The 17,496-nt window shown below is 46.8% G+C and overlaps 1 protein-coding gene across 7 annotated transcripts in view; it reads left to right on the top strand.

The window, feature by feature from the left end:
- Nucleotides 1–15,262, top strand: part of RAD51B (RAD51 paralog B) — a 465,395-nt gene extending 450,133 nt beyond the window's left edge. For all 7 annotated transcript variants that reach the window (XM_068684193.1, XM_068684192.1, XM_068684195.1 and 4 more), the window contains 2 exons: nt 11,143–11,341; nt 15,013–15,262. In XM_068684193.1, coding sequence (XP_068540294.1) covers nt 11,143–11,341; nt 15,013–15,127 — 314 coding nt within the window. In that variant the 3' untranslated portion in view covers nt 15,128–15,262. The remainder of the gene's footprint in view (nt 1–11,142; nt 11,342–15,012) is intronic.
- Nucleotides 15,263–17,496: the final 2,234 nt, after the last annotated feature.

Here is a 17,496-nt window from a genome sequence, read left to right as displayed (position 1 = left end):
TGCTGACTGCAACGTGCTGGTGCCTGCAAAGGGAGCACTCCATGGATGCAGCTTCCCGAAGGAAACAGAGAAGGGTTAACTTCACTGAATGGTTGCAGAGTCCCGACTCTCCAGACCTCAGATGCTGAGAAAGGACATGAGACAATAATCCCTTAGAGAACGTGCTAAATAATTCAAGGCTAGTTTAATAAATAAATAAATAAATATTTTGTTGCAATAGTTTGGCCTTTCTTAATATAGCTTGGAGGAGCAGGATATCTGGCTGCTTTCCGAAAGTCCTTGTTATGGTATTTAATGAACCCTAGGGATCATTACACTATAAATATGGTTCATGTTTATATAGATGCATTGGGCAATGTATTACAATGCTAGGGGTTAAAAGTCATTTCCATGGATTCCCAACCAAGATAAACTCATCCACACCCCTGAGGTGAATAGTACTTAAGTCTGTGTTTGTATAAAGGAGGCCGTCAGACTTTCCAGCACCTGAAAAATGGTCAGGCTTATCTGTTATTTATCTCTCAGGCTCGGCTTTTATATGTAAATGTACCTACAGTGGCTGCAATGGATGGTCAATGATATCTCTGTTTTAGGGCTGGTCATTGCAGGCCAGATCTTCTCCACCGGCAGCAGCCATGCAGCTGGAGGGGAAATCCAGCCCAGCGCCTCCCCTGGGGACCAGGCTGAGAGCAGCAGCCATCTCGTGTGTGTCTTGAGGGAACTCTTCGGGCTGGTTCCCCTCCAGCCACAGGGACTTGCCAGCAAGGGCTGGGCTGAAGTGGTAAGCTTGATCTAGGTAGCATATGATCTACATGATTATGGCTCATTTTAAACTGCTACTGGGCTTAGCTAGACTAATACTGAGGTAATGGAATATTCTGCATCTGCATGTAGCAGGATATTTTTAACACATATATGTGTGTTTACACACATGCGGAAATATAGCTGAGGTGACTCTTTTCTGAGAAGAGAACCGTGGGTTGAGACCAAATGCGGAAAACATTACACAGAAAAGTGTTGGAGAAAAAAAAGGAACAAAAAAACCCTACGCCTCACGTGTAGTAAAAGTGACTGTCTGTCAACAAACAAGGAAAAATCTCACAGGCACACAGATCAACCAGTGAAATGAGAGACCAGGGGAGAGAAACATAGCACTTTCCAAGGGTGAAAAATCACTGTAAAATATCAGACAGGCACTGAGTAATATTGAATTGGCCTGCTGCAATGAACAGGGGCAAAATCTGACTGCTGCTGGTGGGGTTTGGTCAGGACACCAGGCTGGGAAACAGCTCTACTCCTCTGAGGGGGGAAAGTTGATTTTTAACCATGGCAAGTGCTCAAGCCACTCATTTCAAATCTGTAACATGCCGTTTAGTAGCTACAAACATCAGGCTGCTTTTCCCCTGTGACAAGCAAGTTGTTTCTTGCTTCCACCTTATTTCCATGTAGCCCATGGGCAAGCTGGAAAGCTTTGGACTCCAAAAGCAGAGAACACTTCAGCAGCATCAAAGAGGCAAGGTGAGTGCATGGCCGTCACTCCATGTGCACACCAGGGCGCACATCTCGCTAGCAGCTTCCAGAGCCGCCTGCTTGCTCCTGCCTGCTCTGCTCATCAGCGTGGAGCGGCTGAGGTGTGTGTGTGCGGCTGCTAAATGAACATTAATTCACATTACATCACCTGGGAGGCTGGAAGTCAGCTGCCTGGTTCCCCACATGGGGGATGTGAGGCTCAGCCAAGCTCCTTGGGCGTTACTTTTCTTTCTTCCTCATTTCATTTGCTGTTTTTTCTTTTTTCCTCTTTCAATATTTGCTTCCAAGAAGGGATTAGGTGTGATGGGTGTGGGGCGGATTGCACCGACACTGTTTTGTGAAGGAAAGGGACCCGTTCATAGGAGAGTTGTGGGTTGTTTATTAGCAGCTCGCATGACTGCAGAAATCCCAGAGCAATATGCTGGGCACCAGGCACATGGTGGCTGCGCACAATTACCCTCCGCACCACGACAGAGCAAGCCCAGACTCAGACGTTAATGTGGCTCTGAGGACAACACTTCATTCCACATCTCCAGTGGAAAGCTTTTATAAAAAGTCAAGTACCCACATGGGATTAGAGTAATAATAACGTCTTGCACTTTAGCATAAAAAATAGGGTGTGAAATCAAGCGGCTGATCAGTGGTCACAATTACTAACACATTGAATCCTCAGCTACTTTATTCCATTCAACGAACGGAACTGTTTTGATGTGGGCTCTACCAGAGACCAGGCACATAGTGCTTCTTCTTGCTTTTAGCAACAGGAAGTGTGGAGCATCAACAAAATTGGCATTTTACTGTTACAGGTCTGTGGAAACTGCTTGTCCGGGTGGCGAGAGGTGCTGGAGAAAACCCCACAACCCAGCCCCGAGCGGTGCCTGGAGCAGCTTGCAGCTTGCTCTCTGTGGGCTGGGGAGTTCTGCAGGGAGGAAATAGCTGCAAAATCTCATTTTTATCACTGAACTCAGCAGCTACGCCTCCGAGTATAGCAATCTGACCTATTTCACCAGTTGTACACACCAGTTTTACACCGGCGTCAGTCCAGTGACGTCAGTGGGATTACTCCATCCCTGCATAAGATAAAAATCAGGCCCAAAGAACAGCTTCGCTGAGGAGTAACATGCTCTTTTGACATATTTCCTAGTCTAGCCACATTTACAAGAGATCAGTCTCATGTTTGTTCATTTTACATATCAAATCATTTGTCTTTTGGGAGTTCTCAGCTCCATCCACATCAACCCAGGATGCTGCCTCACCTACTAAGTGATCTCAGTCAAGGAAGGACCAAGTCACAATGACTGGTGACAGCAGCGTGCATGACCTTTATGATACCAACACCAGAGCTAGTGAGCTGGACCAGGAGCCACCAGCGTGAGGTGGGAGTGCAGAGGTTAGCAGGGTCAGTGCCTCGGGTACCATTGTGCCTTGTCCCTTCCTGGTCTGTCGCCATAGGGCAATGCTGAGACCCCTCAGGGTGACACTGTGAGGCCCAGAGGTGCAGCAGCATAGAGCTCCCAGGAGACAGAGTAGCAGGAAGACATCTGAAGCCTTCCTAGATGGTGTCGTGTTGTACTGTATCGTCTTTCCTGCTTTTGCCTTCTAGTAGAGTCATTGTATTTGTTTTCTCTATTTTGATTTCTTTCTTCTGTTTTTCCTGATTGTCACCTTCAGACCTTTTTTTCCTGTTCTATGTTCTTTCCTTCAGACCCTCTAGATCCTCTGTGGCTCGTTTACTATCCTGCATCTCTTCCTGTGCTTCCTTCCACTACCACGGTCACATATCTCTTTCTCCTCTCCTTCTCAGCTCACCCTGTTCTCCAGTCTTCACTGCTGCAGTGTTTCCTATCATATTCTCCCTCCATTCATGTCTCCTATCTGTCAGTGTGCATATGGATCTTCAGACCTCTTTTTGGGATGCTGGAAACCAGGCCAGCAGAGTCTCTGGAGCTCTTTAAATGAAGCAGAAGGTGAGATTGGAAAGATGGCCAGAAGCAGAGAGAACGTGTGGTGTGAAATCAGGGAGATAAAACCTTTTGTTTTAACTGATATTGCTGCCAACAGCAATCTGGTCTACTGCTGCCAGCAGATAGGTGTGCCACCACACCTTAGTAGACAAGCCAAGGGATTTTCATACCTCCTGCCATGAGGATCTGGATAGGCTGTAAAGGCAGTTTAAACCTAAAGCCATTATGTCTGTTGACTACCCCTTACACAAAGCTATGCTCAGAGATCAGTAAGATTGCAAAACCAAGCTCCTATATTTAGAAAAGGCCAGGCTTATGCTGCTGGTGAAACATGAACCCAGTGCCTGCCACGCAAGCGTTAGCGCGCTTTCTTGCCCAAGACCCCGCAGGAAGCCGGTTGCAGTGGGAAGCCAGACAGCACAGTGGGGGCTGGAGAGGGCCCTCCTGCCCTTACCTCTCTGCCTGCCTCACCGGCCGTCCTGGGCTTCAAATGAGGCAGAGTCTTGTAGAGCAAGTAGCCTGTGATCACGTAATTACAGACTGCCACGATGCATGTTCACAAAAGAGCTGAATTAAGCCCGAACAGGCAGTTACAAGCACTATTACATCATTAGACTAATCGCTCCTTGGCTGGTCATGAAGGACCTCATCCTGTTCCCACTGAAGCCAAAAGACCGTACCTCTATCGACTTGAGTGGAAGCTGGCTTGGGCTCGCCCCAAGGCTCATTCACGGCTGTTAGCTGCTAGTTGAGGCTGTACCCTTAAACACATTAAACTTTTCATGCATAACTCATGTACCACACCTAACACTTGCACTTTCATTCAAGTAGAGACTTCAGCCCCAATGCTGTGGGTGGTGGAGTGTGAGGGGAACTTGCTCTGCCGCCACGCTTGCCCTACCTGTTCAGCCTGTTAAGTTGTACATCGCCGTCAGCCACTGCTGGCTGCTGAGCAGGAGGTGGAGAAGGTCTGCTCCGTCTGCTCCTGCCCTGCACAGCCCACAGCCAAAGCCGTCGTGGCCACAGCGAGCCGATTATGTCTGTTTTCCCACCCTGGTGCATAGGTGAGAGCAGAGAGCCCTGGCAGCCATGTTGGCATCAGCTGCGACATGGTGGCACAAGATGGCAGCGGCGGGAGCTGAATGGGGACGTGCACCCTCGCGGCGTTGTGTCGCAAGACCAGTGCTGTGCTCCTTTGGGCTGAATGGCAGCTGTGCTGCAGGTTACTTTCCCAGAACAGTTCTCGTTACCTTCACCCGACCAATCTGGCTTTATAGCTTTTGGAAACTGGCTGAATGTCTGAGATCTAGAGAGGAGGCTTTGGTGGGTGATAACCTAAGTGGGTGCAACCTTTATACCTGGATGCATCTTAACGTCAACCCTCTTCTTTGTTTTTTCCAAATATTGCACACAGTCATTGGAATTTTCCTTCACTACGACCTCACAAGTGGCCTTTTTGTTGCACCAAGAAACCGCTTGCCATCTCTGACATCTCTGCCCCTGTGGCTTACCGTGCTGTTGATTTCAGGGCTGCACACATCAAAGTGATGAGCACATCCCTCACTCCAGGGACAGAGCAGAATTTGTCACTTCAAACAAGTTGTGCACAAAATGCCCAGTTCAATCATTGCCGTGGACAAACTAATTATTCCTCTATCTAACAAGCCAAGGACACTTTTCCTGTTATTTCATCTCATGTTTTCCTTTGTCTAAATTAAACTGATCTGGTTTAACTCTCTTCTTGTATCACATATCACATGAAATAACTTCATCACTTCGTTTATGTTTATCATGAAGAAATGGATGAGGTAATTTTATATTGCTCTTCACACTGTGATGTCGAACCATGGGCTTGAATGTCAGTGTTTGTGGATACATTTGACACACACAGAAGAGAGGGGGAAGAGGACCAAAAATAAAATTAAAAAAAAAAAAAAAAAAGAAAAGAAAATGAAAGGTAAAGGAGTGGAAAGGGCAAAAGACAAACTCAAATTAAAAACAGAGAAAGCATATGTACACATATGTGTGTATCCATATGCTCAGGCACACACACTCTCACAGTCACCCAGGCACACATGCTCTCACAGTCACCCAAGCAGACTGATATTAAGGCAGTTATTCAGCTGTTTCTAATACACAGTACAGAAAAAACTCAAGCTGGAGAAATATTTTGTTTTAACAGTGAGTCATCCATGAGAAAAATGTGGGTGTAGGTTATGGGAGAGGGGGCTGGGGGAGATTTTATGAAGGCTTATTTTTTAAACCCCCAAATAGGAGGCTGCATAAAGTTGATCAAGGCACAGAGCGAGTCCCTCCCTCCCTTGCAGACATGACAGAAGGTAATCAGCTCCCATTGAGAGCCTGATTGTGCCATTTGGGCCAAGGCCCTGTGCTGGATCTGTCCTGCCCTGGAGGGACCTGCAGGGATGGCAGTGGGAAGGCTCTGGGCCAGCCCTGCCAGGGCACCCCCAGGCACAGCCATGGACACTGCGATGACAGCCAAGCCTGGGCAATGCCAAATGTAACAGCTATGCTTTACCTGAGTGTCAGCAGCTCTTGAGAGCCTGACTGTACTGCTGAAGACATGTCCTTCAATCTGGAGTAATTCAGATTTACTTCACTGACAGTGAAACCAGGAAGAGGCTGAGGGTTCCCTTCCAGCCCCATGATCAGCACAAGTACCAAACATACCAGGAACCATTGTCCCAGCACATCCGCAGCCAGACTCTAAGAGGCTGGGAACTGTAAACACGTTGTCAGGTTGTGAAATGCCCATTGATTCTCAGGACTGTAATCACCATGGGAAGAAAGGTGGCTATCACTTAGGAGTGACAGCCTGAAGATCAGGCTTTCTCCCTTGGCTATCTTGCAGTTTTTCTATAGGAGTTTCAATTCTTATGTCCTGGTTTTCTCACCAATAAACCCAAGTGACTAATAAGGACCAGTCTTCCCAGGAACAGCTGAATACTATTTGTGGATATTGCACAGAGCATTCATGATAGCTAACGTTTTTCTGGTGGGTGAAACCTGCTGAGACCCAGAGCTAATTATTCCTTGGTGTGATTCAAGGGGGTATGGCCAAGAATAGCAGCAAAATGAGCAGCAAAAGACTTACCAGGAAATAAAGTGTAATGGTAAAATCTATTAGAGCATGGAACTGGCTTCTGGGGAAAAGGCAAGGGCTCCATTCCTTGGGCTAATTAAAAAAGACACCACCACCAACACCTTATAGGCAACAATCCTCTTTGCTTCTTTAGGATGGACTATTTAGCTGAACAAAGAGGAGGCCGACTCCTATTACTCTGCTATACCTGTGTGACTGTAGAGAAATGCTTTTTACTCTAATTATATTATTCCTTGTATACACCAGGGTTAGTGAGAGAGAATTTCTCTGGGTCTTTTCCGTCTGTTAAGTTCCATGGTTTGTGATTCACTTTAAAAAAACAAGGGTGGTTGAAAAAAAAGAGTTGTTTTCAGCTGTGTGGTGATGAAATACAGTAACTGAAAATGCTGTGGGTTTTGAGGTTGGATTTTGTGATTAAAATATTGTTAGGTTCAGGATAGGATTGGTTGGTAAAATGAGTTACAGTAAGACATTATGCTTTCACCTCTAGAAAGTTGAGTTCAAGCCCTGTTTAAGATCACAAAACCAGTAAGTAGTTCAGGATGATTAACAGTTTCTGAACAGGACAGGACAGGAACACCCAGGGGCTGGGAAGGTCAGGTCAGATTCCCACCATGGAGGCCCTGGCCTCAAGCACAGGAGGGCACTGCAGGCGAAGGCAGACCTCTGCTGGCATGGAGACAAGGGGGGCAAAAATCACTGCCACAGGAGGTGCTGAGGGTCCAGATGAGGGCTATGTGACCATGTGGTTGCAGTGGGCACCACATGAAGCACATGCCCTGCATGCCAGTGGTAGAGGCTCAATCCTGTTTTGTCCCACCACCTCAGTCAGTCTATGACAGCAGGCATGGGCCACACTACTTCTATAAAACAGTGCAACAATACAGACCGCTGTGCATTTCTTCCTACGTGAGGTAACCAGATTGATCCTTAAAACAATGATGCTCCTCAAGACTCCCATTTTGCAATTTGTTTATGTTGAGCATCATAAGCTGCTGATTCAAACAGCCAAGCTGCAGAAGAAATGTTGCCAGGAACCCTATTGAGTTCATTTCCCCCCCTCACGGTTTCAGTTTTAGCCTATCTCAACAAGATGTGTACTCATCAAATACGCAACTTGCAGACATGCAGGCCAGAGAGCTGTAACCAGCTTCGATGCCCTTCAAGCTGCTAAATGGAAACCAATGCAGCAAGCAGATTTGGGCCCCTGCTCTCGAGCAGCTGAGGCCAACCCACTAGCCAAGTACTACTTGCACTTGAAATACAGCACAGATAGGGTGTAAGTGGCGTATCGTCACTGTTCTGGTGCTGTGCATTTACCCTAAATGCAATTAATGTGGTTACTGCTAGCAGAGAGTTACAGATCTACTCACAAGTTAATAGCTGTTAAGATCTTTTCTAGTTGTCTGGAAATAAAACTGAACTTTTTTCATAGCATAGTATTAGGTATTTTCTGTTATTTCTGGGATTTTGTAAAGTACTATCAGAGGGTTTTTTGATTTGTTTGTTTGCTTTTTTTCCGTAATTTCAGTGATTCCTAGAACAAAACAAATTTTATCCAATTTGAACTTGAGTACTTCAGTGAAAGAAAACTAAAATGTTTTCTTTTAGCACTCACTTAGCAAACAGTTCTAGTTTATCTGTGAGCTTGGTTAACAGGGGGAGCTACAAACATTCAAAACCACAACATGCTTCCAAAGTGTTTTAGAGAGCTGGGTATTATTTGATCCATTTTATAGACTGGTCCCAGTTGGTGCATAGAACAGAGCCCAGCTCTAGCCCCATGTCCTTTATGGTAACCATCAGCCCACAATACTATTCATATGAGCTTCTTTTGACTCTGCTTAGCTAGTCAGGAATTCAGAGGTACTGCACTTACTTGCCTTTTCTCGAGTAAAGGAAAACCTAGCCTTAGGTTTGGGATAACCCAAAATGCAATTAACAAATTCATTCAATTTCTGCAGTAAGAAAGTATCCAGTTCAGTAAGGAAAAGTGTGACACCTCCAGAAATCCTTTTTAATGCTTCCTTTCTTCTGAGGAGCAGAAACATACTGTCCTAGAAAACTTAAGTATTTCCAAGATTTGGCTTTAGGAGGAGCCCTGGAAAACCAGCAAATTCAGGTTCATCCTGGCAGAGGCAGTGGTTTCCAGTGTCCTCATTTCCCTACAGAGACCTCCTCATTTCTAGCAAGGGGGCTGTGGTACAGAAGCTCCTGATGAGAGCTGCTGTGACAGTATGTAAGGGGAGAGTCATCATGTGCTCCCAAGATGACTCCCTGAACAAGTGCAAGAACAAGTGCTGTGTTTCTGCAGTAGCTGCCATCTCCAGATGGATTCAAGATATGACTAAAGGAAAGCTTATTGCAGCAGCCTAAGTCTGCTGGATCTGGAAATGTGGGTGGATAACACCCCATTGAAGGGCAGTGTTGCAAAACTGGGGAGTCACATTGCCCTTTCCATCAGAACGATTCCCAGAGCGTCATTCCCTAGACGTTTGCATCACTTTTCCTTGCACTCTCCCAGGTTCAGTCATTGTTTTCCCAGTGCTCTCCACGTGGCAGCCTTGCACAACACCTGTGAGGCTCCTTGGGAAGCACCCAGGCTTGGCCGCCAGCAGGTGAGGGCTCCCAGGGGAGCCCTCGGCCTAATCCGGCAGCCCCGTGGCTCATCGGGGCAGCAGCTTTGTGTCCCTCTTAAATATCAGAGATGTGAAACGCAAGTGCGTATGTCACAGCGGAGTCAGGGCAGCCCACGCATCCTGCCAAGAGAAGCACGGTGTCCCCACGCCGCCCCTGCCCCGGCAGCCCGGGGCCTGTGCTGCAGAGCAGGAACAAAACAAACCACTGCGGAAGTGTGGTTAACAACGCCCGGCACGACGCGTTCTCGACAGCCCGGCTTCGTGCTGGGGCGAGCCGGTGGGAACGGGGCGTGCTGCGGCAGGCAGGCCCTTCAGGCCGGGCCCTGCCCTGTGATGATGTGCAAAGCGCGGTGGCTGCAGGCACCCCGGCCTCCCCAGGCCGCCCTTCAGCCTTGTGCCCTGCTTCCCTTGCTCGTCCTGCCCCATGGTCCCCCTGCCGTGGCCATGGGTGGCCCTGGTTGGCAGCGGTAGTGGGGTGGAGGCAAGGAGCCTGCCCTGGTGTTTTCTGCCTATAGCAGGAGGGCGGATCGGAGCTAGGCGAGGTGGGAGCAGCCATCACATGCTGCTGCAGCCCCCTGAGGGGAAGGGGAGGTGGGACCACTACCACAGATCTCCTGGCCACGCTGCTTTGTTCAACTGGAGTGCGTCCGTGCAAGCTCATGTCACAGGCATGTGAGCTAAAAATCTCTGATGGGTGCTGAGTCACTCAGCACTAAATCAGCACTTCATATTCTGGCACAACTAGATCCCCTCACGGCATTAAGAGCCAGGACAAGCTCCAGCACGGAAGTATTTGGTGCAGTCATTTGATCCGCGTCCATCTATCTCGCTGTAACCCCAAGACACATTCCAATTTCGCAGGAGATATGAAGCACGCACCTCAGAGGAGCACAGTGTGGGTTTTGGGGGCGTGCAGGCAGCGTGGACAGGGCATGGTGTGGGAGCAGCGGTGATCCACCTGGTCAGGATCCCAGCGGCTATGGCCCAGCTGCATCACGAGCTCTGCTTTGAGGCTGTGTTTACTTTCTTGTGTGTGCAGGTCTAACAAAAGGAAAAGCAAAGAGACGCCTTCCTAGTGAAAGGTCCGGGGCTAAGGAAAGCCTTGCACTGCTTTCTCCCAGTGTACTAACAGTGTAAAGAAAGAAACTCCTTCAGACTTTTTAAACTCACTTTTTTTTTTTTCTTTTTTCACTTGAAAATACCTCAAGGGGAATTCTGAATACCTCCCTGCTTGGGCTTACTGGTATTTATATTTGAGCTGCAGAGTAGTGGAGCTGTGTGCATAATTGATTACTGTTCCAGGCAGATCTCAAATAAAAAGAATTTGGTTTCCTCATTAAATGGAACCTTCTCCCCCCCCCACCCCCCCAAATAGGCGTTCTCTATTCGGGTATTCGGGAAAGCACCAAATGTTTAATCTGTTCGGTTTTTTTCTTTTTTTCTTCTTTTTGTTTCTTTTCTTCTTTTCTTTCTTTCTTTCCTTTCCTTTTTTTGTTTTTGTTTTTGTTTTCCAAGAGTTTTGTTTCACTTAGAAATTACTAAAATATAACCAAACCCTTGAAAAATCATTCTAAAATGAAAAACAGCATTTGGATACTGCAGCACTTAAGTGTGGCAATATTTCTAAGTATTTTTTGCTGAAGCTATTTGCAAATACAATGCATTTTTTGTTGGCCTGAAGCAGCATAGAATCAATTATTTACGTGAAGTAATGTGCCCAGCTCCACTTGAGATTGTTCTTTCAGTGCAAATGTATTCAGGTGGCACTCATGACAAACGCTGCCTTGGCATGGGTGGAAGCAAAAAGAGCTTTGTTTGATCAATGTTTCACAGCGTGAAAAAAAAAAAAAAAAAGCAGCGCTAACTTCCCTCTTCTGTTGCCAAGGCATCTCCTTGGGATGGCCCGGAGAGGCAGCCGGGGGACAGGGGAATTCAGTTTCCATGACTCATTCATTCCTGGGCTGCTCTGTGGAAACAGCCAACAAGTGGTCGATTGGTGGCAATTGTCATGGAGAGTTTGTGATGTGGATACTCAGACCATCAGCATATTGCACAAGAGCCATTCAAGAGCCTTTCCTCTTCAGGTAAGCAAGACCAGAGCTGTCTCTAAACCTGAAAAACCCCACCTGTGTTTCTTAACAAACCCCCATCTCAACCACCTTTCGGTGTGTTGTTTATTTAACATTTATGTTTTATGATAGTTTTATCAATAATGAAAGTAAATCAACCAAACCACTAATGAAATAATACAGCAGGGCCAGATAAGTGTTAGGGATGTCAGGCAGAGAAAAAAACAAGCTTGCTTCAGAGGAGGAATATTTTAGAGACTACTGTGGGAGAAGACATTTTAAAATTATTCAGTGTTCAAATCAAGTCTTGCTCTAAGCTTCTGCCTGTGGCACATTGCGTTCTCAGTGCTCCTCAAAGTGCATAAAAACCACAAAGTATGTTCAACAAAATAGAGAGTAACAGTATGCTTCAAAGAAACACTTTAAGCTCCCTACACTTGTTCTGGGAGGCTTCCCGCAGTCCCGTGACACAGCTGGGTTTATCTAATGCTCTGTCTGAAGGGGCTTTATTTCCACCAGATCCCTTTTCCAGCCCTCCCCTTGAGCCAGGCCTTCACTGAGTCAATTTTTCCCTATTTGCCCACTATAAAAAAAAAAAAAAAATCTCTTTTTTTTTTTCTTTTGTTGGGTGGCTTTCAATCCCCCTCCTCCTTTGGCAGCAGTAAAGCTTTACAGGAGTATAAAGGGCCAGCCTAACTATGGCAAGTGTTTGGAGCATCTCTTCCTTGAAGTTCCAGCTTTGCTTTTTGCAGGGCTAGGAGACACCTTTGATACGTGTCAGCTCTCCCCTACTCTGTTGTACTTGCATTCAAGGGTGCGAAAAAAGCAGTCATGCACCAGGTGGTTCCCATGCACATATTCTCAGTGTGCCACACTCTGCAACAACAACAAAACCTTTACGCATTGCTGAGGTAGCTCTCACTTGTAACCTGACGGGTTAGTCATACCGCCACTGGAGATGCACAGCCGTGATGGGAGGGTAGGGAGCCAGCAATTTACGAGCACAGTGAGAGCACAGTGAGGGTGCAGATACACAGTGAGGATGCAGATACTGCCCTGCAAGGTGGAGGCATCTTCTCTGAGCCAGCTCCCACCGGGCTCATAGGTGGTGCCTGCATGCAGCCCTTCAGAGCGGCACTAATCCTGCCTCATGTCCTGAGCAGCTGGGGCAGTGTGGGAGACACCAAAAAGGCATCCACAGAGACATCAGTTTCAACCAGGCTTTTCTGCTGTTCTCTCAGTGGATTCGCTTTGTTCGGGCAGATTGACCAAAAAGTACAGCGCAGGACCAGTGGCCAGGGTCCCCATGTCACCTCACTTTTCCACACAGCAAGAAGTGGCACCAGCAGAGAGCTTGGTCATGCTGGTACCTCCTGAATCCTGCCGCCCTTCCTAGTTCCCCAGATCCCAGTGACAAATTTGGACATCTCAAAATGCTCCAGAGCACAGTGTGGGCAGGGGGAGGCGTGCTCCACTGCCCTGGGTCACAGCATGGCCTGGCCCACTTGTGCCCTGCATCGCCCCAGGAGGTTGTGCTGGGCCTCAATGGGGGCTGTAAAGGGACACTTAGCATCCTTGTGCTGGATGGCCCTCCTCTTGTTGCTATGCATGCATTCAGTGTTTAAATCCGGCTTCATTTCCCTCTGAAAGCTCGTCTAGCAATCTGAAAAAAAAAAAAAAAAAAAAAAAAAAGCATTTGTTTTCAGAACAAATTTGTGGCATTGCAAACTCCAAGCAGGAGCAGGCTCACTTGTGCTAGTTGCTGTGTGAAGGCAGTTCACAGATGAATATGGCCCCATATGATCTTCTTTTGTCTGAGACATAAAGCTGCAGCTCCGAAAGGCTGGTAATCTTTTTCCATGGTGCTATCCAGGTCTGAAATAAGTGGGGTGTGGTAAATCTGTGCTGACGTAAATGAGAGAAGGTGTTTTGAAGAACCCAGGACAGGGAGAGCAAATTAAAACCAGAGCAGTCTGCTGAATATTTCACAAGCGAAGCCTAGTCTATTTTCTGTTTCTTATTTTTGTGATTGCTGAAATTCCCCTCATCTTAAATTAAAGAGATGAGGCCAGGAGGCCAGAGCCAGCGTGGTTTGCCATGGTGAACCAGCAGAAGCCAAATGAGGAGAGACAGTGCAACCATGAACCACCCATGGCAAAGATTAGGGTCTGAGGATGCAGAGATCCGGCTGGATTGACAGCTATCCCCTGTCTGGTGTGGGATGATCCCAAACCTCACAGCCAGACACAGCTACAGCTGGGTCAGTTGGGAATGGGGCTCGGTACCAAATCACCACTTCTCTCCTGTTTCAGGCAGTGACGGTGTTTTGGTTTGGGCTTTTCTCCCACTCTCAAAGTTGTGGAAAGCTGTGGACCGGACTTTTTCTACTTGCCAAGGACAAAAACCTCTTCCTTACTGCATTCATTTGCTAAATAGCATGATTGTCTGTCTGTAAGAAGCATTTTGAAAAAGCTGTTTGGGCTTGATTTTTATATTCCTCTTCCTGCAGCAAAGCGTCTGCAAGTTCAGTACAAGCAGATCAACAGAGTCCAGCACGGCGAGTAGCCTAGCTACAGACTTCAGCTTGAGCTCTGAACTACTGAGGTTTTGAATGATGTCAGTCTGGTCTCTTGAGGGCTGCTGTTGTCATCAGATAGTGAGGTTGATAAGGCACATGTTATGATGAGGCGTACTGTTGGGTTTAACCATAGTATCGTGCACGAGGTGCCATGAAAGCGGTGCATTTCCTGGTACAGTACCTTGATAAGGCTGCCTCTGCTTCATAGGTATTTCCACCACACTGTCCTGTGTGTTCAGCACGCAACAGATTGCTGACAACCCGAAAGACCAAACATCGCAAGGGTTCAAAAATCCATTTCCTCTATCACAAACATGTTTGTTTGGGACTTTGTATTCCTTTTCCTGATCTCAGTTTCACTCTTCATTTCTTTTCTTTTCTTTTCTTTTCTTTTCTTTTCTTTTCTTTTCTTTTCTTTTCTTTTCTTTTCTTTTCTTTTCTTTTCTTTTCTTTTCTTTTCTTTTCTTTTCTTTTCTTTTTTCTCTTCTCTTCTCTTCTCTTCTCTTCTCTTCTCTTCTCTTCTCTTCTCTTCTCTTCTCTTCTCTTCTCTTCTCTTCTCTTCTCTTCTCTTCTCTTCTCTTCTCTTCTCTTCTCTTCTCTTCTCTTCTCTTCTCTTCTTCTTTTTTTCTTCTTTTTTTTTCTTCTCCCTTTCCAGAATTTTCTTTTCCAGGTCTTTCCAGACCTTTTTCAAAACTGGAAAAAGCAGGACCAGGAACAGCTATTCAGAGCTAGACAAAGTACAGCCACTTTCTGAAGCTGGTTTTCTGCCGGTCCCTCATCCCCTGCTCTAGTTGGGAAGCACCTGAAATCCAGCAGAGCCCATGGGCTAGAGGTCCTCAGCTGGATTTGGAGCCCTCAGCCCCCACCAGCACTGTTTTTCCCACTGATCGGATGCTCAGAGCCAAGCTGTGGTTTCTTCCCCTCCTCCTGTTCTACTTCACATTGGATATTGTGGTTTGTGCTATTGGCAGACCAAATGATAACAGCTCAGGACCAGTTCTGTGAGTCAAGGAGCACTGAAAGGGAGTTTGTATCTTGCCTTTACCTAGATTTTGCTTTTTCATCATCATTGATTTTTTTTCTTATGTACTTCTTATTTTTCACTTAGATGGAACTGGGAAACCAGGCAGGCTGGATTCCTGACCATCCCTCACTTTCGGTCATGGGGAAGAACAGATCAGTCTCAATCCCACCAGAGGGACTACACGCAACAGACAAGCTAAAACTGAAGTGACCCACGCTTCTGTCAGCTCTGGCCTATTCACAATTTATCTCCACATACCAGAAGAAAGGTGGAGAAAGTACATTTTAAAAACCCTGATTATAGAAATTATAATATTAAAGTCTGCTGTCTATCAGTTTTCGATATGCCAATGAATAAAAAGCCCATTTCACTACCTAAATACGTCCTCCAGGACCCAGTAGGGAAGTATAGCACCTGTGTGAAAAGAGCAGCAGTTAACGTGGCAGCAAAATCTTGAGCTGACACAGGCAGTGTGTACAAACTGTACAAGCCCGCAGCCCTGTGAAGAGCGGTGAGAGGCTGGGTAGGACGGCACTCAGAGCAACGCAAGGGCGTTGGGTTTTTCCATCCCCCAGAGGAGATGAACTCAGCGTAGCCTTTGAACTTCTTCAGGCCTTTTAGAAAGTAACTCATTGCGAGCTTTTCAGCACATGGAGGAGAGGAGATGCTGGCTGTGCAAAGAAGGAGGGAGGCAGAGCTGGGGGGGCACCAAGCAGGAGCAGAGCTCCCCATTTGGACATGCTGGAGGAGCTGGGTGGGCTTCCACAGCTGGAACCCACCCCAGACAGGCTGCTGTCTGTCACTTTGCTGAGTTTATTGCTGTGATGACTTGCACATTTTGAAGCCCATCTTGTGTTCCCTGCTGTCTGTCCTGTAGAGAAAGCATCAAATGCACTTTGTATCTGATCTGAACTGAGAACCCCATCTCACGCCCTCTGACGTTGCTCACCCATGTCTTGCTCCCGCCTTTTGTGGTATTCGAGGCTTAATTGCCTGTAGTTTTATCAGCCTAAGTGGTTATAATTGCTAATCATGTTGCATGTGACAACATAGTCATATGCTGAATTAGAAAAAAATATTGAAAGAGCAGATAGAGGTGACTTAGTAAACATTCTGTGGGTCATCCATATTTTTACACCAGTTTTGATGAGGCCGCCTACAAGGATTGTCAGAGGACATAAGTATCACCAGCCAAGCTCTCGGAGTGAGAAGTATGACAGGCCAAGAGTCTGCACCAGATTTAGACCCAGAGTGATCCAGCATCCCAGAGAAAGGATCACCACCTCCTCTTTCTCAGGACAGAACTTCACTCCACAGTGGTGGCCACTGGTGAGAAACGCTGGACAGCTTAAATTGCAAGGGCTTGGCAGAGCAATTCAGAACTGTGGAGCTCACAGCGAGAGGCCTAAGGACCAACACCAGGACAGCAAGCAAGCCAGCTGCTGCCACAAAAGGGAGATGAACGTTTGTGATGAAAACGGACTGCTTCTTCTTCCCCTACACACTCGCCCTTTGGAAGTGAGCTGATCAGTGAGGTCACAGGGCCAAAATCTACAGCTGATTTTTTTTAGGGCTGGATAATTTTATGGCCACTGTTAAGTGCTGTAATTTATGTAAACTAAGTTAATGATAAGTGGAAACAACTCGACTCATGTTTAAAAGCCTGTGTTCCCTGGGGACAAGGATGAGCACTTCTCTTTCAGGAAGGAAAGCTGAAGGGCAGGAGCAGAGCTTCTTCTGAATGCCTGACAGAGGGGCAGCTGCCCAAGGATCCTGTCTGCCTTGGAGCATGGCACTCCAATCAGAGCTACATATTCCTACATGCATTCCCACACATGCAGCTCAGCAGAGATAAATTCCCAAGAATTTCCAAAAAAAAAAAAATCAAAACAAAACAAAAACAAACAAACAAAGAAACAAACAAAAACAGAGGAAGAACAGCATCAATGAGAGCAGAATCAGGATGAAAATGAAAGTACAAGGGTGGGTTTAGGATACCCTGTGCATGGAAGAGACACGGGAAGAGAGCAGTGGAAAGGTTTGGGGAAGCAGATTCCCTGAGACCAGGCTGATGAAGAGTACAGCAGGGACTTTATCTAGAAGCTGGGCTCTAGTCTTATTAGCCAAAGGGGATGGGGCAAGAAGTTAATGGCTGTAAACCTCACGAGGAGACATTCGGGTTAAATATTAGGTTAAATTAAAGAGAAGTTAGAACAGCCTGAGCGGTGAACCACTCTGACATGGGAACGCTGTGGAAGCATCGGTGCTGGAGACATTCAAGGCTAACACAAGTCAACTGTCTGTGCCGGAGAGGTGGTTTGGGGATAATGAGATCAGTCCTGTCATAGTTAAGAGTGAAGGTCTAGGTGACTCACTAGAAATCCCTGCCAACCTGGATGATACACTGATAACCCCACGGGCCGCCTGTCTCCAGCCTCCATCACGAGACTGCTGGCCTCCTCCAGCTGCCTGCCCTCAAGTTCTCCCAGGCTGCTAGCTTTAGAAACAAACTTTCAGATGGTTTAGAAACATTTCCAGTTCTGTTTTCATTCACATATAAAGTGTTTT

Source organism: Anas acuta, chromosome 5 (assembly GCF_963932015.1).
Source record: "Anas acuta chromosome 5, bAnaAcu1.1, whole genome shotgun sequence".
In the NCBI taxonomy this organism is placed as follows: Eukaryota; Metazoa; Chordata; class Aves; order Anseriformes; family Anatidae; genus Anas; species Anas acuta.
This window is presented reverse-complemented; position numbering and strand designations above follow the sequence as displayed.